We start from the raw sequence: 19,353 nt of genomic DNA, 5'->3' as shown, positions 1-19,353 counted from the left end.
CCTGTGAAAAATGCATTCCCCACTTCATTAAAATTGGGACATGGCATTTTGTTGCTTTTCAGTGGGGTGGATTCTTAGTTCTGCTACTCATAAGGTAGCACATAGCTTCTCTAGGTGTTTTTTTCAATTGCAAAAATGAAGGGGATGACCTAGATAATCTGAGGTCCATCAGATCTAAAAATTCCCATTCTAAATCATGACATTATGAAAGCCTTGGATCATCATTTACAATAATATATTTAGTAAGATGGTCATTTACAATTTAAAATTAATCCATCAAGATTTATTTCATCTTCAAATATTTATTTACAAACATGGAAATATGTTCTTCAGCCTCCTCTAAGTTTATGCCTATGTAAAAGAGAGGCAGTGTGGCCTAATGGACAGAGCTGGACTCAGAGCCAGGAAGGCCCGGGTTTAAGTTCCATCTCTGACACACACTGGCTGATGGGGCGAATCACAACCTCTCGGTGATCCAGGCAATTCTCTGACTATGAATTGCAGTGGATACCTCTATCTGCATAGGCAGAAGTTTCCAATACCAATGAATTCACATGTCTAGTCCTTATTCCCTAAATGGGAACCAACACATTGACAACTCCCTGAAGAGATTCCTGCAGTGCTGGACGTCCTTCAAAATCTAGAAGTTGTGAAAAAGTAAACTTTCAACACTGTCCACTGGGGAGGAACGTTTTCCCAGGTGTCCCTGGAGCTGTGAAGTTTACATTCTCAATGTCCTTCACACTTCTACAAGCTACTTCATGTCCATTACTGACCCACTGGCGGCCAATGTGGCTCCATGGTTTCCAGTGCTCTAAATCCACAGGTGTCATGTAGAAGGATCATTGTAGGTGAAGAAAAGGTCCATTTCTCTGGGTGACCTCTTCAGAATACACACAAAATAGTCTTGAGCCTACTGGAAGCAGTTAAATGGGCAAGTCCATTTTTTAAAACCCTAATTCTATAGTCTGAAAAAATACAAAATTTGTGCAAAAGCTACATCTTACAGTGAAAATTTTTCATGGAAGTTACCAAGCTTTATATACAATGCAATAAAACAACAAAAAACCCCACCCCTAAAACCCCAGAGGTTGTGCTTGAAGTCACAGAAATGCCTTCAGTGGATTAGCAAAGAGCCTGTACAATGCATCTTATAATTACACAGGCAGATTTTACATTCAAACTGCTTCAGAGGTACAAATCCTTGGAGTCTTTGCTAAGAAGCCTAAGACAGACAACTGTGCCTGGAGTTCCTCTAAAAGCATAATAGCATTTTCTCCATTTCAGAACATCCCCTTTATTTTGCGTTGCCTCCCTATTCAGTCCTTGTGAGATTCTTTTTCATATCTCTTTAGTCTGATCATCTTCTTCAAGCTTTCTGATTTCATTTTTTAAACAATTGATAGTTTCACGACTTGCTTTTAATCTCTCTTTAAGTTCAGCAATTTCAAAGCTTGTTTTTTTCTTGGCAGCTTCTAATTTTTCCCTGGTTTTTACTTCAAGTTCAGCAACTAGGAAGAAAAAAATGATAAATCATTTAATGATTTTCATGTGAAAATATCTCCAATACACGTCATGATTTTAGCACTATTGTCAGAGAAAAGTTTTCCAATATCTTTAGCAAACATGGAAAATCAATCCTTAAGTTTTATCTCATACCCAACAAATGGGCAAAGACAAAAGATGAATGTTAGAGGGATTGTGGGAACACAAGTGAGTTTATACTTTGTTGGTGGAGCTGTGAACTGGTCCAGCTATTCTGGTAAATTATTTAGAATCACACAAAAGACAGTGACTAAAATTTACATACCTTCTGACCTAGAGATTCCACTTTGGGAGGTCAATGACAAAAGAAAGGGCCTATATATACCCAAGTCTTTATACCAGCAAACTCTGTGGTAGCAAAGAACTAGAAACAAAGCTGATGGTTACCAATTAGGGACTTGCTAAAGAATGTATTAACGTGGGGCAGCTAGGTGGCACAGTGGATAAAACATCAATCCTGGATTCAGGAGGACCTGAGTTCAAATCCGGCCTCAGACACTTGACACTTACTAGCTATGTGACTCTGTGCAAGTCACTTAACCCTCATTGCCACCCCCTCCCCCCAAACAAAACAAAACAAAGAATGTATTAATGTAATGGAATATTACTGTGCTCTAAGAAGTGAACATGAGGCATACAGGGAAACATGAAAGATTTATATGAACTGGAGCAAATTAAAATAAGCAAAACTAGGCGGGGAAATATACAATGACAAGAAAAGAGTAATGGAAAGAACAATAAGAAATGTAAATGAATGCTGCCAAATTATAGTGACCAAGCTTGACCCCAAAGGAAATATGACATCTCATTCCACTTCTGTAAAGAGGGAGAGTGCCATGAGTGTGGAATACTGTATATAATCAGACTTTTTAAAATATGTTGGTTAATTTTTCAAAACTTTTTTTTTCTTTAAATTTTTTAATGAATGAATAAAAAGGCATTTATTAAGAGCATACTGTGTAAAAAGAACTGGGCTATTAGGGATACAAATAAAAGCAACTCAGTCTCTACTCTCAATAATTTAATGAGGAAGATAAAACATTCTTAGAGATGCTTCTCTGGTAGGAGGTATAAGCAGTGATGTGGCAGGAAATTTAGATGATATAAAAACAAGAGCTATCAAGAAAAAAATTATTTAAAAACAAGAAACAAAACACACACACAAGGTGGGGGAAGTTAATGTGAAGTCAAACAATCTGAAGTCAAAACATTTCTACAGCTGTATAAGGATAACCAAACCAAACTTGCATCCAATCCAACTCATACACAAAAAGAATCCCCACTCTAACATAAATGACGGGTGACTGTTCAGCCTTTGACTGTCTTAAAAGCTTTTCGACAACTTTGTTAGGGAGTATTCCTAGACTTCAAATGTCTTTCTGAACCTTTCATCCATTGCTCCTGGTCGAGCCCTTTGGAGTCAAATAGAATCAAATTAATTCCTATTCCACAAGACCTCCCTTCAGGTAACTGTAGGGAGTCATGTGACTGAGGGACCTTTAGCATCATGGATGCCCTACTTTGGACCCTAGAGTTTGTCAGTTTATTTTAAAAACCATGGTGCCCAGAATGAACACAAAACCAGAAGAGGTCTGGCAAGGGCAGAGTATAGTATAAAGTATAAAGCATAGAGTATAGTGCCTTCCTATTCTAGGAAATTAGGCCTCGCTTAATGAGGCCCAAAATTGCATTAACTTTTTGAGTTGTAACACCAAGTTGCTGACTCTTACTAAGTTTGTGGCCCACTAAAAAGCTCCTATCTTTTTTTGTTTTGTTTTGTTTTCTTGGTGAGGCAATTGGGCTTAAGTGACTTGCCCAGGGTCACACAGCTAGTAAGTGTTAAGTGTCTGAGGCCGGATTTGAACTCAGGTCCTCCTGAATTCAGGGTTGGTGCTTTATCCACTGTGCCTCCTAGCTGCCCCCCATTTATTCCTATTGAATTCCATCTTCTTAGATTTGGCCCAATGCTCTAGCATTGTCAAGATCCTTTTGGATTCTGACTCTGTTAGCAATCCCTTCCAGCTGAAAATTTGATAAGCATATCACTCCTGCCTTTACCTAAGTGACTGATAAACATGTTACGCAGTAGAGGACTAAGCATGGATTGCTGGGGTAATCCACTGAAGATTTCCTGCCTGAAATCTAGGTAAACTATATTTAGAGCATTTCCCTCATCTACTAACCTAAATATGCTCTAAATCCTCTAGAAATATATTCTATATTCTTTAAATATACTCATTCATTTGTAATTAGGTGATAAGGTAGAAAGTTCAACACATATAACTAAGTAATGCTTAACTAGATATATACCTAGTAGTCTATACTGAAATTCTCATAATTGAACCAATTATACCATCAAAAACACATATGAAACATCTGTCTACATAGTACTTTAAAAAGTAACAATCCCATTGTAACCAAAGGTTATTTCTCAAGGATTTAGAGCATATTTAGGTTAGTAGCATTGTGTTCATTTCTGGGTACCATGGTTTTTGTTTTTGTTGTTGTTGCTGTTTTTTTGGTGGGGCAATGAGGGTTAAGTGACTTGCCCAGGGTCACACAGCTAGTACATTTCAAGTGTCTGAAGCCAGATTTGAACTCAGGTCCTCCTGAATCCAGGGCTGGTGCTTTTATCCACTGCACCACCTAGCTGCCCCTGGTACCACGGTTTTTAAAATAAACTATCACAAACTCTAGGGTCCAGAGTAGGACAGTTATGATGCTGAAGGACCCTCAGTCAGTCACATGAAGATCAGTTATTTGAAGGGAAGTCTTATGGAATAGGGATTACAGTTCTTTTTCTTTTAATGGCACCCCAACCCCCTCTAACATGCCAGGCTCCTAACAGTAATTTAAGACATCTTCTTTTCCTTTACCCCACACAAAACCAATCATTTGCCAAATCTTGTTTATGCCTTTGCTCCTCTTTTTACTCCCCCTGCAGCTACCTTACTTTAGGTTTTTTTTTTTTTTTGTAGGGCAATGAGGGTTAAGTGACTTGCTCAGGGTCACACAGCTAGTAAGTGTCAAATGTCTGAGGCCGGATTTCAACTCAGGTACTCCTGAATCCAGGGCCGGTGCTTTATCCACTTCGTCACCTAGCCGCCCCCACTTTAGGTTTTCTACTGCCTAAAGTCCTCCCCTTCTCAAACCACTCTCTGTAAGTAATTGTAATGCACCACTATGATGTCCCCCGTCAATTAAAAAAATGTCCTGTGTTTCCATGCCTATTGAATCAGATATATACTTCTGACTCTGACAACCTACTCCAACCTGTCTTTACAGCATTATTTCATGTTATTCTCCTTGATGTGTTCTACCTTGCAACTCAACTAGTCTCCATCACCTGATCTTCTCCTGCTTAGATGAATACAACTTGAGAAGTTTTAATTGAAATGACACTTAAAATAAAGGTTTTCTGTTATGAACAGATACTTACTGTAGAAGTGGATGTTCGTCCACAGGAAAAAGAAGTTACATTTTGAAATATTCTGGTTATGTTGATGATTCAGAAAGGAAATGACTCATAATCTAAACCAGTGCTGCTAAATTTTTCCATTTGTGACCCTTTCACCCGATAAATTTGTACACAACCCTGGGTACGTACATAGGCATGTTAAATAGGTATACATAACTTTTGACTGTTGCCAATTTTTTTTGCGACATACCCCATATGGGCCATGACCCACAGTTTAAGAAGCCAGGATCTAAGCAATACCTCTCACATACATAGCACTTTTTGACACTTCAAGGTGATCTCACACAAATACAATCTCACTTTATTCTCATAAAAAGTAGGCAGAGCAAGTATAATCATCTCTATCTTGTAGATAAGGAAACAAAAAGTACAAAAATGTGTAAATGATTTATTCAAGGTCAAGGCAGAAATAGAACTAGAACCCACATCTTTTAACACCCAGTCTAGTGTTCTTTCATGTTTGTAAAGATATAACTAATTTTGTACAATGGAATAAATTTTAATCCCACATTTTACAATTCTCAAATGCAAAGTTCCCTGAACTGTATGTCAATGGATATAGATGATAAAATGCTGTTATCTGTTCAGAAGACAGAAAATTATAATTTTTCAGGTTCAAGTTCTTTCCACAAGGAATTTGAAATTGATATTAGAATACAACAAATGTTAAGGTGGGGAGAAGTCATCAAAATTCATGTTAAAAAAAAAAGATAGGGGGCGGCTAGGTGGTGCAGTGGATAAAGCACCGGCCCTGGATTCAGGAGTACCTGAGTTCAAATCCGGCCTCAGATACTTGACACTTACTAGCTGTGTGACCCCTGGGCAAGTCACTTAACCCCCATTGCCCTGCAAAAACCAAAAAACCAAAAAAACCCAAACCAAAACAAAAAAAAAAGATAAATACAAATAGAAAAAGCAGCATGGAAATCTAAGAGTATGCTGTGTGAATCTGCCTTTTTTATTTCTAAAAGTAGCACTACTTTGGGAGACATTTAGAACAGTCATACAACTTACTTAACTGAAAACAATGGTTTTTATTAACAACAATGACATCGTGTAGCCTTTTCACCATCACAAAATACAGTTTCATGATAATGTAAATCATTATATATTTTAACACTTACATTCTGTTTCATGCTTATAGGCTCCCAAGGTTAGCTGACGAGATGTTGTTAATAACTGTTGCATCATTGCTGTTGGATCTTGAAATATCTAGAAACAATAATAAAAAATAAACTTTAAAGTCTTTTCCTTAAAAAATGATTTGAGGTCTCATTTTAAAAACATTCTTACCATTTCATCATAGAACTCAGAAACGACAGTTTTTTTCCCCAGCATGGCATTGGTGTCTGACTGAAATAGCTTTAATAAGTGATAAAGTGTTACCTATAAATGAAAAGATGACACATAAGTATAATACTTTCCATTATCATCACAAAACATTTGTCAGTCATATGATTGTGTTAAGCAAAGACCGTGTCAGTATAACAATGACATGCTCATTTATTTAGAACTTTAGGATTGACAAATGCTTTACACACATTTTTTATATGATCCTCACAACAACCCTATAATGTAGGTGTTATTATGATCTTTATTTTATAGATGAGGAAACTGAGGCTGAGAGAGGTTAAATGACCTACCTACACAGGATCATATAGCTGGTGTCTGAGGCAGGATGTGAATTTAGGTCTTCCCATTCCCCATGCCTGTAACGCTCTCCCTCCTTACTTCTGCCTCCCATCTTCCCAGGCTTCCTTTAATACTCAGTTCAAATCCTACCTTTGCTCAAGGCCTTTCTTGATCCTACCCTGCTACTATTTGCCTCCCCTGAGACAGACAGACCCACACCTATATACACGTGTATAGACACATATGACATGACTTCACATTCATATATCACACGTACAGAATAAATGATTAATCTATGCTTATTGAATGACTGATTAAATAGACTAGGTGTCCTAACACCAAGTCCAGGAGTCTATCCACCATGTTGAATTCTGGACTTTGTTTCATCGACAGTGAAAGAAATCACCTAAATCTTTATGCAATTTCCTCATCTGTTAAGGAGAGTTACAGGGACCCTTTCCTATTATGAAGAGAGGGGATAGAATCAGTAATGAATGGTCTGTTAAAGCTCTTTCAACTCTGAAGAGTGTTGGTAAAGAAGATTAATATTGCTTTCAATCCCTTTGCCTTCGAAAAGACAGAAGCACATCGATGGTGATGGCAATTCCACAGATAATGTTAAAACCCCTGTCAAATAAATTAATAACAATAACAACATTTAGTGTGTTGTAAGTGCTGTGTGTGTGTATATGTTACTTTTAGTCTTTATAACAACCCTGTGAGCAAAGAGCTATTATTATCCCCATTTTACAGGTAAGGAAATTGAGGCAGATGGCAATTAAATCTCATGGAGTAAGTGTCTGATGCTGGATTTGATCTTGGCCCCTCCAGAATCCATCTAGGCTCTATGCACTGTTCTGTCAGCTGCTCCCCAATTTTTCTTTTTTAAGCAAACCAACCATGAATATTGAGAAAAGCTCAGAAAAGGTGAAATGTCTTTTATACATTGTGTGATGCTCAAGCCTGCAGCTAAGCATATTAACAAATGCTAATAAATGAAAATGTCATGTTTAAAATAAACAATGGACAAATATCTATAAAAAACAGAAAGGTGGAGAGGAGGGGTGCAGCTAGGTGGATAAAGCACCAACCCTAGATTCAGGAGGACCTGAGTTCAAATCCGACCTCAGACACTTGACACTTACTACCTGTGTGACCATGAGCAAATCACTTAACCCAAATTGCCCTGCAAAAATAAAACAGAAAGGTGATCTTTTAACCAATTTTGGTCAAGCAGGTGATTGTGCCTGAGGTACTTATGACCAATTAGAACAGTGGTCATAAGTCTGAAATTATCAATAATTAGCAATGGATAAATAGTGAGACCAAGTAATCATATCATTAACTTGATGCTGATGCTAAAATGTTAAGTGTTGGCATCAAGTCAAAATCATGAAAAATCTTATTTTAACTCCAGTCTATGGGCTAAAATATTTGCTTACTCCAGAAGGAGGTATATTCAGTTCACACAACCTTAAGGGGAAATAAATAAGTAAATACACATATATAATATATACATACACACACACACATATAGAATATAGCTACAGACACATATTTAACATCATCTTCATTGCTAAATTCCCCATCCATAAACCAAGGAGCCAAGCCTTGTAACAAAAAGTAAACAGTTCAGCAAAACTAACTAATATATCAACTGAATCTGACAGTATATGCAATGTCTAACAAGTTTGCTTAATAACACGAGGAACATTTCTTCTAGTAGGCAGATAATGGTTAAGTATCTAGCAGTGATTTTGTGGAAGTACTTGAATTGGGAACAGGGAGGAGAGGGAAGAAGCAAGGTCTAGATCAGGGCTTCTTAAACCTTTTCTACTTGTGACCCCTTTTTGTCTGAGATATTTTTATGTGACCCCGGGTATATATATAAAATAGGCACAAATAACCTTTTACTGCTGTCAAACTTTTTGTGACCCCCCCACATTTGGTTATGTGACCCCACAGTTTAAGAAGTTTGGGCATAGATTGGGTCTAAACCATTTTTGTGTCATGAACTCCTATGGCAGTCTGGTGATGTCTATGGACCCCTTCTCAGAATAATGTTTTGTTTTTTAAATCCATCACTACATTTTCATGATTACTATTATTTTCAAACTAATTTTATGCCAAAAATGCCTTTTGTCTTTATTTTAAGCAACCTGATATAGGTTATATGTACAGTCATTATGCTAAAATTTTTAAAGGTTACTTACAGGCCTTTCATTAGGATCAATAAAAAATATTTTGATGATTATTTCAAATTCACCCCAACCTGTTTCTGTAATCTCATATGGTGGCTTAGTAACAACTGAAAAGAAGAAAAAAAATACTATGAATGCAAACAACTGCTTTCTGTTTTATTTTTAAAAATACTTTATAAATTAAAAATCAAAATACTATACCTCTTAAAGGATTACCATAGCTTTCATGCAATTTAAACTGGATTTTCTTCACATATGCTGACATATCCTAAAATACAAGCACAACGATAGATTATGCTATACTATCTTCAAATGAAAAGCACTAAAGGAATAATAAATTGCACAGGTAACATTTTAATTAAAAAAAAAAAAAGAGTGCCTCCAAGTACTTTTGGTTTGAAAACTCAATTATTTTTAATTGTATAGGAAAGGTGGTGGTAAATACTTCTGATCTACATAGAACCACCCCTCAATTAATCTATTGTAAAGTCCGTATTTTCAATATAGGAAATTTACCTATATAGGATTATGTTCCTGGAAAAGGGCTGTTGACTAGAATTTTCCCAAAGAAAATGTAGCAAAAATGGGGCATTACATTCCTTACTAGGGGTCTGAGGGTTAGTTTTTTGTAGAAATGACCAGAAACACCATAATCATCTATAAACAAAATAAAAGTATAGCATGAGACTTGCCAAAGTAAATATAAGTAAATGAAACATACAATCTTACAGAGAGGCAAGTTTTGGCTCAAGGAGGAAAAAAAAACAATTAGTGCTGCCTCACTAAGTTCCTTATCACTGGAAGTCTTTTTGTGGAGGTTGGATTTCTAGGATGTTGCAGAGAAAATGTGATTTCACTATCTAGGCTTGGCTGAGATATCTGAAGTCTTTACTAGCTCACTTAGTCACTTATTGTTTTGGTCCTCAGGTTCCTTATCCATCAACTGTGTGGCACAAAGGAAACATCAATTAACTGGGGAGACAGGAGAGCTGGATTCTAATCTGAGGTCAATCACTAGCTAGCTATGTGACCCTGACTAAGGTCTTTACATTACTACTGGTCCCAGCCTTTTCATCTAAAAAGTGAGAAGTTTGGACAAAATGAGCTGTAAGATCTCTTGCAGCAATAACATTCCAAGTCTATGAGAGGACAATCACAAAAATTATTTTTAATGATACAACACCATAGCATGTTGTATAAAGTTTTTTGGTTTTTTTGGTGGGGCAATGAGGGTTAAGTGACTTGCCCAGGGTCACACAGCTAGTAAGTGTCAAGTGTCTGAGGCTGAATTTGAACTCAGGTCTTCCTGAATCCAGGGCCGGTGCTTTATCCACTGTGCCACCTAGCTACCCAGTATAAAGTTTTTAATACCATCATAATTTCTGCTTTACTTTTATGCAATAAATCAATTCAAAGAATATGATCAATGTCATAATTCAGCTGGATTAACTGGGAATTTAGTAACAGGCCTCTGTAAGGGGACTTCTGGGGAAACTTGGGGCACTTGATGTCTTGTGAAGTACCTCTGGATTGCTGCCTTCTTTTTCTTATTGTAAATTTCCTAGTACCAAGAATATGAATTAGAGACTGAATTATTCAGGGCATTCTGTTGCCTTATAAACAGAAAGCCTTTCTGTATTCTTGGCTGCTATCAATTAGCTCCATCACCAGTTATATTATGCTTATCTGGTCTTTAAAAGGGATGAGCCAATTCTTTTCTGTACTCAACATCTTTGATCCCTCACTGCACTGTTGCTTCAAGCTTGAAGGCACACAGTGCTGAGTGGGGTCTTAAATCTACGAAACTAAGTCTTTCTGTTTCAGTAACAAATCTTGTACTTTTCCTAAGAATAGGGTATTTCAACTTTCCCCAGAACACAGCCTTTTACTTTATTTGTCCTGTTAAGTATGCTTAAGGATCCTATGTGACTATAAACCAAATAGAATTATTTTCTAACAGATACATTGGAACTTACAAATCCAAATGAATTGTTATTCTTTAAAGTATAGTTTAAAGTATAGTAAAGTTCCAGTTTAGGCTGGAAACCATTCACTCAAATGGAGCAGCTATTGTTCAAAACAATTTTGAAATTCCTCTTTAAGAACCGTCTCCTGAAAACACTTCATAAGGCCCAGCTTGCTTCAGGGAGCTTTTACAATTTCTGACTTCACTCTTCAAATCGATCATCTGAATTACTTACTCACGCCACCATAAAAGTGGCCTTATAGGACTTACAGCTACCTGTATGCCTTTCTCATTCACCTTTGTATACACAAGACCTGGCTAACATAATGCCCTGGACACAGCAGATACTTGATAACTCTTGGCTGAATCCTTCCATCCCTGTGAGAGGTTAGCTTCTCCCTGTCATTTCACTTGCACTGGAAGAAGCCAAACCACCCACAAACTTCAAAGGGCATGACTATAAAAAGCATGGAATCAAGCACCTGGGGGAAGACAGACTGGCTTCTTCATGGAATTTCACTTATATATTGCTTTCCTATGACTATTTTTGTTAATGGCTCTTAGCTTGAAATCTTGGGAAGAGCTATTCCTTGTTACTCTCTCATCCCTATTATGAGAGAAATCTAATTTAATTTACCTCCACAACTGTTATACCATCTAGACTTTCCTTCCCAATACCACGAGTCTAGCACCTGTCCTCATTCTCCCCTGCCTGTTCCTTGTTCTCATCTACCCTTTACACCACTGCCAGGGCAATCTTGCTAAGGTATCACTATTATGATCACTTAATTCTCTTCTTCTCTTAAGAATGGCATTCACAACCCTGAGCCTGGTTCTAATATCCCTTTCCCAGTCTAATCTCACAATATTTCCATTACTATATGCTATGTTACAGCTAAAATGAACCAGTCATAGGATCTGACCATCACTCTGCCCTGTCCTATCTCCATCCTTTTGCTCAACTCATCCCCCAGGACCAGAAGGGTCTCTCCTCAGGAGCCGTGATGAAATATTCCCCCTTTTAAAGTAAGACTTCATCTTTTATGAAGGTTCTCTGTTCCTCTCAGTTGGAACTTCAAAGTTTTTGGCTGTACTTTTTATGAGGTCTTGTCCTCGTACTTAATGTCTAATCTGTATTAAATTTATTGCTGTATATGGCTGTAAACTTGAGAACACTAACCATAGCTGATTCCTTCTTTGTATTTCAAATGCCTGGTACAACTGGCTTTCAAAGTCTTTCATAACCTAGCACCCCACTCCTACCTTTCCAGTCTTTTTACACCTTACACCCCGACATACACTCTTTGATCCAGTGACGCTGGCTTCCTGGATGTTCCATGAACAGTACACTCCATCTCTCAGTTCCAGGCATTTTCTCTGGCTGTCCCCTATGCCTGGAATGCTGGACTGTCTTACTTCTGTCTACTTACTGCCTTCCCTGGCTTCCTTTATGGGCCAGAAGCCTGAGGATGCTGTGAAAGGACGTCTACCAGCTAAGTCAGTGTATATGCAGGAGAACAACCCAGAAACCTGTAATTATGTCCCAGAGATGCTATAGGGGCCCATGGAACAGCAGTCGTAAGGCCAGGAAGGACCATGGTGGCCAAGAAACCTGTAACATTCTGACAGCAAATTCAGGGCAGAAAGCGCTCCAAATGGCACTCTAGGGCAACAGAAGTTTACAGCCTTAAGCACAGACACACTGGAGAAAGTAGATACAAGGAAAGTGAAGTCAAGACCAAGGGTTCCTTGTCCTCCCAAATAAGAATCCAGGAGAGTGACTCCACAACAACGACAAGCAGAGCTTCAGAGAAAAGAAAATCTTGGCTATAAGGCCTACAAGAGTACCTCTGAGAAATGAAGTGAAACAAGGGCTGTGGAAGAAAGAAATGAGAGATGAATTTATAAATTAGAACAGAAGATCTTATCCAACCAAGAGCGTCCACGAAAATGATTAGACCTGAGAACAGGGACTACTTTTTGCCTTTCTTTGAATCCTTAGTCCTTAGCCCAATGCTCGGCTAAATTAGCTTGTTGGCTGGTTAAATCAAACAGAAACCAATGATTCCATGACACAACTAATAAATATTAGAACAAAGTCCAAAGATTGAAAAAAACATTCAAAAGATTTCTATAATTTGTTAAAAGCCTGGAATACAAGGAGAGATAATTAAAGAATCTTAAACTCCCCGAAAGCCATGACCAGTTTAAAAACCAAACAAATCTAGATTCTTTGCTTTAAGAAGTTATGAATGAAAATAGCCCAAACCTATTAAAACCAGAAGAAAAAAAGCAGAAAGAATCTAATCAGTTCCTAAAAGAAATCTCAAAATGAAAATTTCCAGAAATCTAGAAACCAAAATCTCGAGTCTCCACATTAAACAAAAACTACTGCAACCATCTGAAAAGAAAGAATCCACCCACCATATGGCACCATAATCAGTATCACACAGGACTTTGCAGCTGCTACTCTAACAGAGAAGAAATGTTAAAATATGATATTCTAAAAGGCAAAAAATAAATGCATACACCCAAGGATAAACTGCCATATAAAACTGAATATGACCCTACAGAGTGAAAAAAAAATGACCCTTTAATAGTACAGAGGACTTTTCAAACATTCTTGGCAAGGAACCCCACCCCACCCTGTACCCCTCATGTCCCCTCCTTAATAGTCATTTAATTGTGAGTTCCTCAATGACAGGGACTGTCTTTTGCCTTTCTTTGGATCTCTTGTGCTTAGCACAAGGACTGGCACATAGTAAGTGACTATGATGACTGATAGAAGCAGGATTTCCAAAGACTCCAACTACTGGGGCTAAGAACTCACTATTCAACAAAATCTTCCAGAAAAACTATAAAACAGACTGGCAGCAATTTGATTAAAACTAACATCCAATACCACATAACACAAGTTCCAAATGGATACATAATCTAGATATAAAAAGTCACATCATAAACAAATTAAAGATATATTTTTCACAAGTATGGATGGGTGAGGAGATACTTTTCACAAATACAGACAGAGAAAGATTTTCTGACCAAACAAGAGCCAGAGAACATCACAGGAGATAAAACGAACACTTTTGATTACATAATCAGCACAAGCAAAATTAAAATGGGCTGAATTAGAAGGGAAACAGTTAACTAGGGGAAAAAAATCTTTATGATAAATTTCTTTGATAAAGGCCTGATGTCCACAGTACACGACAACCATTCCTCAATAGATATGGACAGGTAGCTCTTAAAAGAAAGGCAAACTATTAACAGACAAATTTAAAAATTATCCAAATAATGCACAGTTAAGAGAAGTGCAAATTACACAAATTCTGAGGTTCTACCTTCAGCTGGGCAAAGATGACAAAAAATGGAAAATGACCATTGCAGGAATGGCCATGGGAGGCCAGGCACAATAGTATACTGCAGGTAGGGCAATGAATGAGTCTACCCCTTCCAGAAAGCAATGTGGAACTAGATTCTGTCACTATATATACTCAGGGACAACACTACTAGGCATATACTACAGAGAGGAAAAGGATTTATAATTTGTAGAATTTAATAGAAATGGATTTATAGAAGCACTTTTTGTTATAGTAAAAAACTGGAAACAAACGTATATCAATTGAGAAATGGTGAGGAAAGTATGGCAAAGGAATATAATGAAATAGTACTCCACCATAAGAAAACACAGAGCAGGTGGTAACCTAGAAAGACTAGTATGAACACCCAGGAATGAAGTGAGCATAACCTGGAGAACAACTTAAATCAGAAAATCATAAAAAAAACCAACTCTGAAAGATTTATGAATTCTGAAGATTGCAATGACCAACCTGACTCCAGAAAATGGATACAAAATATGCCACCCACCTCCCGCCTGAAGTTTAAAGATCTACAATTTGTTTTACTTGAATAAGTTTACTTGTTACCAACAAGGTTTGTGGGTTATTTTTTTGTTTTAGTTAAGGGTGGGGGGATCAGGAGGGAGAAGTGACTTAGGTAATGATAGTAATATTACTCCTCCCAGTCCCTAAACAAAAACAGTATTATTGAGGTCTTTTTTTTTTTTTTTTGGTGGGGCAATGGGGGTTAAGTGACTTGCCCACAGTCACATAGCTAGTCAGTGTCAAGTGTCTGAGTCCGGATTTGAACTCAGGTCCTCCTGAATCCAGGGCCAGTGCTTTATCCACTGTGCCACCTAGCTGTCCTTATTGAGGCCTTTTTAAAAAATGTAGACGATAGAAGAGAGTTCAGAGGGAGCCAAGAAAGACAGCTTTGAAACTAGCATTTTGAATTATATATCTTTAAAAAAAATCTTCAACAAATAAAAACATTCAGAATGATTAGTGGTTTCATATAAGAACCTCTTATTCTGTTCTTTGTATATGAAACATTCATGTTTATTAGCATAAAATTAAAAGTAACTAAACATTTAATTAAAATTCATCTTAAGTGTTATAAATTTGTACTATGGGTATAACTCAATAAACATCATAATAAAAGAAAAGAAATAAATTGAATACTATATATAATCTTCCTAATGTAAGCACATTTTAAACTTTTGTTGAAATTAAGTATTTCAGGGGCAGCTACGTGGCGCAGTGGATAGAGCACCGGTCCGGGAGTCAGGAGGACCTGAGTTCAAACCCAGTCTCAGACACTTGACACTTACTAGCGGTGTGGCCCTGGGCAAGTCACTTAACCCCAACTGCCTCACTAAAACAAAAACAAAAACAAACCAGAAATTAAGTATTTCAAAATTATTTCCAAATATAAAACTGAAGTCAATGTTTTAAGAATTATGTTACTATGCAAATAATAGCATACTATATGATTTTATATAAGACCCCTGCAAGAATGGAATACTTTCCAAACCCCAAATTTTGGTTAATATAGTATCTGCAGCATGTTTCTTATAGTCAGTGGTAAAAGTCACACATGTGCGGGGGCAGCTAGGTGGCACAGTGGATAGAGCACCGGCCCTGGAGTCAGGAGTACCTGAGTTCAAATCCAGCCTCAGACACTTAACACTTACTAGCTGTGTGACCCTGGGCAAGTCACTTAACCCCAATTGCCTCACTAAAAAAAAAAAAAAAAGTCACATATGTGGTGGTATCATAACTTTTGGGTAAGTTAGAAAATGTCCTGTGAAAGTGGAACACTCAAAATATATGCCCATAAGAACTTAATTATGCTTTAAGTCATTTCAAAGAAAACAAATTTAGAAAAATGGTTACAATTGTTTATAAAAAACAAAAATATTTCTCCTACCTCATTCCTGTACGGCTTTACATATACTGTCCACTGATGAGTATGACCATCTTCTTCTCTTTTCTTTCCAAAATAACGAGCAACATTACCATACACTATAGGTTTAACAATAGTAACCCCCTAAAAGATAAATTATTTAAAAACTTTAAACATTATGACTCAGAAACTAATAGAAGACAAAAGTCTTAATGATTTACTGTAGCTGTCAAGGTGTCAATAATTCAATAGTAACAGTTTCATTTCCTTATACTACATCATTGTTGGACTAATTTATAAATAAATATCTATAATGTACAAAGTAAATGTACACTTTTTATAGTTCTTTTCTGGAAAATACGTGCTATAATTGTGCAAAACACTTTGAATGTAAATAGGAATAATTATTTATCTTTTAAATTCTTTGATGCTATTTTACTGTTACTTGCTAGTCCAAACTAATTCAATTGCAAATAGGAATAATTTTGCTTGTGAAATTGATAAGACAATGAAAATAAGTCAAAGTTTTTCTTCCACCAAAAATTTAACAATACAGGCAGTAGGAAGAAGCTGGGCAACACAGTGGATAAAGTGCTGGACTTGGAATCAGGAAGAACTGAGTCAAATCTAGCCTTGGACATTTACTAACTGTGATTTTGGGCAAGATCCCTCAGTTCCTTCATCTGTAAAATGGTGATAAAAATACCTATTTCTCAAGATTGTTGTGAGGACAAAATAAAATGCAACACTATTTGTAAAGTGCTTTGCAAACTTTAAAGTGCTATAAAAATACCAATTATCATAAGCTTCTGGTTTATATGTGATGCTGAAACCTTACATGGTATGATACCTGTTTGTGGGAAGTAAAGCACAGTAAGTGACCAAAATGCCATCACTGTAGGTTAAAAACAAGCTTAGTCTTTGCAGCCTTCACCATCCTCAAACTTTTAACAAGTTCACACTTGGAGAACCCCGTCATGGATGTACTGTCAGCCAATGAAACAGCTCCCTGCTACAAGGTTCAGTCACTTGCTCAATACCCTTGATATATTTTAAGACAAGCCAGCTGTTAAATATATACACAGGGTAGAATGTAGTGGGAGGAGAGGGAACATAATACAAGCAAATACCTTCAAATTCTGATAGTCCTCCAGTAAGAACAATTAATCAACAAGAATTTATTAGGCCCTACTATGTGTCAGGAGCTGGGGATAGGGACTTATCTGTGATTTCACTGGTACAGTGACCATCGCAAATCATCATCTCAGCAACTTGGGAAAGAGACAAAAATGAGACAACTCCTGCCTCAGGCGGGGCTTGTATTCTAATGGAGAAGGGGATATATGTTCATATCTAAATAAAAGCTGGTATTTTGGGGGTGGCAGCAGTTCTGTGATTCCATTAACATAGGGAACCAAGGGTGAGGAAATGCCCTCAATCAGTGCAGGTCAGCACCTACTGGGAAACTCTTAAACTTAGAGAGTTTCCTGGGGCACTGTGACTAGCTCAGGATTACATACATTTATTCTCTTCCCATCTCCCAAGTCCAGCCCTCTATCCACGGAACCATCTATGTCTTCCTTGTCTCCTCAGTTAAAATATAGGGTGTTTACTAGCAGGGTGACCCTGGGCAAGTCACCTTACCTCTGCCTGCCTCAGTTTTCTCCTCTGTAAATTGGGAATAACAGCACCCTACCTCATTGGGTTATTGGGAGGATCAGCAGTTAACGTGTTTTTGTTTGTTTGTTTGTTTTTGTGGGGCAATGGGGGTTAAGTGTCCAAGTTCACACAGCTAGTGTCAAGTGTCTGAGGTCACATTTGAACTCAAGTCCTGTGCTTTATCCACTGCACCACCTAGCTGCCCGACAATGTAAACAACTTATTTTAATGTTTTTTTGGTAAGGCAATTGGAGTTAAGTGACTTGCCCAGGGTCACACAGCTACTAAGTGTCAAGAGTCTGAGGGCACATTTGAACTCAGGTCCTCCTGAATCCAGGCGGATCCCCGCCCCACTTAGGGATAAACAGTGAAGCCAGGGTTCAGATACAAAGGCAGGCGGGGGAGGAGCCGGAGCAGCTGAACCGGAAGGAAAACAGCGGAGGCGTTCCGCGCCAGCCTCGAACTTCATTCTCGCTTCCTTCCCCTCCCCCACGCCTTCCCTCACTGGGGGTCGTTTCCGCCTCCATCCCGAGCCCCCCCCCCCTCGCGGCCCCGGCCGACACCGACCTTTACTCTCCCGCCGGAGTCAGGCCCAAATTCGGCCATTCTCTTGAACATATTGCACCGGGGGAGAAGCCGCCGCCGCCACTGCCGCCGCCGCCGGGGAGAGAGGGCCTGGGCCCCTCAGCGGCGCCGAGCGCTCCTCCCGCCCGGGCCTCACCGCCTGCCTAGTGCGAGAGGAGGCGAACCACCGGGGCCCGTGGGGCCGCGAGCCCGCCTGCTCCGCTGGGCAGCGTCCGTGACGTCCATCCAGCCCCGCGAGAGCGGGAGGAAGGGGGCGGGGGAAAGGAGGAAGAGGAAGAGGGAGCGCGCGAAAGGAGTCGCGCGTGCCCAGGCGCGCGCCCTCTTGCTGTGCGCCACTGCGGCTGCGCGGGCTGGCGCCGTCTTTGCCCCAGCGCGGGCTGAGACCTTGGGGGTGGGGGTGGGGGCAGTCGTAAACAAACTCTGCCAAACGCGCTTTACGGTTATCCCGTCATTTAATCCTCACAAGCCGGGAAGGCGGTGGGGGTTGGGACTGGGCAGTTATCTCCATTTTACAGATTTGGAAACGGAGGCCGACATTAAGCTAGGTCGCTTTTGAACTGTACCTTTAATTGTTTAAATTAATCTTTAGTTGACTCTTTATAGGGTTATGTAGCCTAGGAGTTCTGAAGGTTTTTTTCTACCATGCCTCCTTTTTTTCAGTCTGCGATCCCTTCTTAGAATAAGGTTTCTAAATACATAAAACATTTAGTATTACAAAGGAAACCAATCATATTGAAATGCAGTTGTCAAAATATTTCTGGACCCCGGGTTAGGAACTAATACCCCAGATAGACTCTTTTCCTTATTTGCAAAGGTGGCCTTCCCTGATGTCCCTTTTTTTTGGCGGGGCAGTGAGGATTAAGTGATTTGCCCAGGGTCACACAGCTAGTAAGTATCAAGTATCTGAGGTCGGATTTGAACTCAGGTTCTCCTGAATCCAGGGCTGGTGCTCTATCCACTGCGCCACCTAGCTGCGCTCTCCTGATGTCTTTTAATGCTAGTGCCCTCCCTCTGTTGGTTACCTCCCACCTTATATTGTGAAC

General features: G+C 38.7%; 1 protein-coding gene across 2 annotated transcripts; it reads right to left on the bottom strand.

The window, feature by feature from the left end:
• Nucleotides 1-261: 261 nt before the first annotated feature.
• Nucleotides 262-18,616, bottom strand: YEATS4 (YEATS domain containing 4). Of its 2 annotated transcripts, XM_043968066.1 has the most exons (7): nt 18,293-18,614; nt 16,091-16,210; nt 9,058-9,124; nt 8,869-8,963; nt 6,317-6,409; nt 6,148-6,235; nt 262-1,511 (listed from the first exon to the last, which is right to left on the bottom strand). In XM_043968066.1, exons 1-7 carry the CDS (start codon nt 18,341-18,343, stop codon nt 1,342-1,344), a joined length of 684 nt encoding a protein of 227 aa, XP_043824001.1. In that variant the 5' UTR covers nt 18,344-18,614; the 3' UTR covers nt 262-1,341. The 2 variants fall into 2 exon arrangements, with proteins under 2 accessions (XP_043824001.1, XP_043824002.1); XM_043968067.1 differs by lacking the exon at nt 16,091-16,210 and having other exon boundaries at nt 18,293-18,616.
• Nucleotides 18,617-19,353: the final 737 nt, after the last annotated feature.

The sequence above is a fragment of the Dromiciops gliroides genome, chromosome 5 (genome assembly GCF_019393635.1).
Source record: "Dromiciops gliroides isolate mDroGli1 chromosome 5, mDroGli1.pri, whole genome shotgun sequence".
NCBI lineage: Eukaryota > Metazoa > Chordata > Mammalia > Microbiotheria > Microbiotheriidae > Dromiciops > Dromiciops gliroides.
The sequence above is the reverse complement of the archived record's forward strand: the minus strand, read 5'-3'. Positions and strand labels throughout refer to the sequence as shown.

Bases quoted from the DNA above. Each gene is read 5' to 3' on its own strand.
- YEATS4 (XM_043968066.1), bottom strand. From the start codon at position 18,343: ATGTTCAAGAGAATGGCCGAATTTGGGCCTGACTCCGGCGGGAGAGTA. The intron at 16,211-18,292 runs GTCGGTGTCGGC...TTTATCTTTTAG, and splicing joins ACTCCGGCGGGAGAGTAAAG to GGGGTTACTATTGTTAAACC. The intron at 6,236-6,316 runs GTAAGAATGTTT...TATTGTTTCTAG, and splicing joins CTGAGTTCTATGATGAAATG to ATATTTCAAGATCCAACAGC.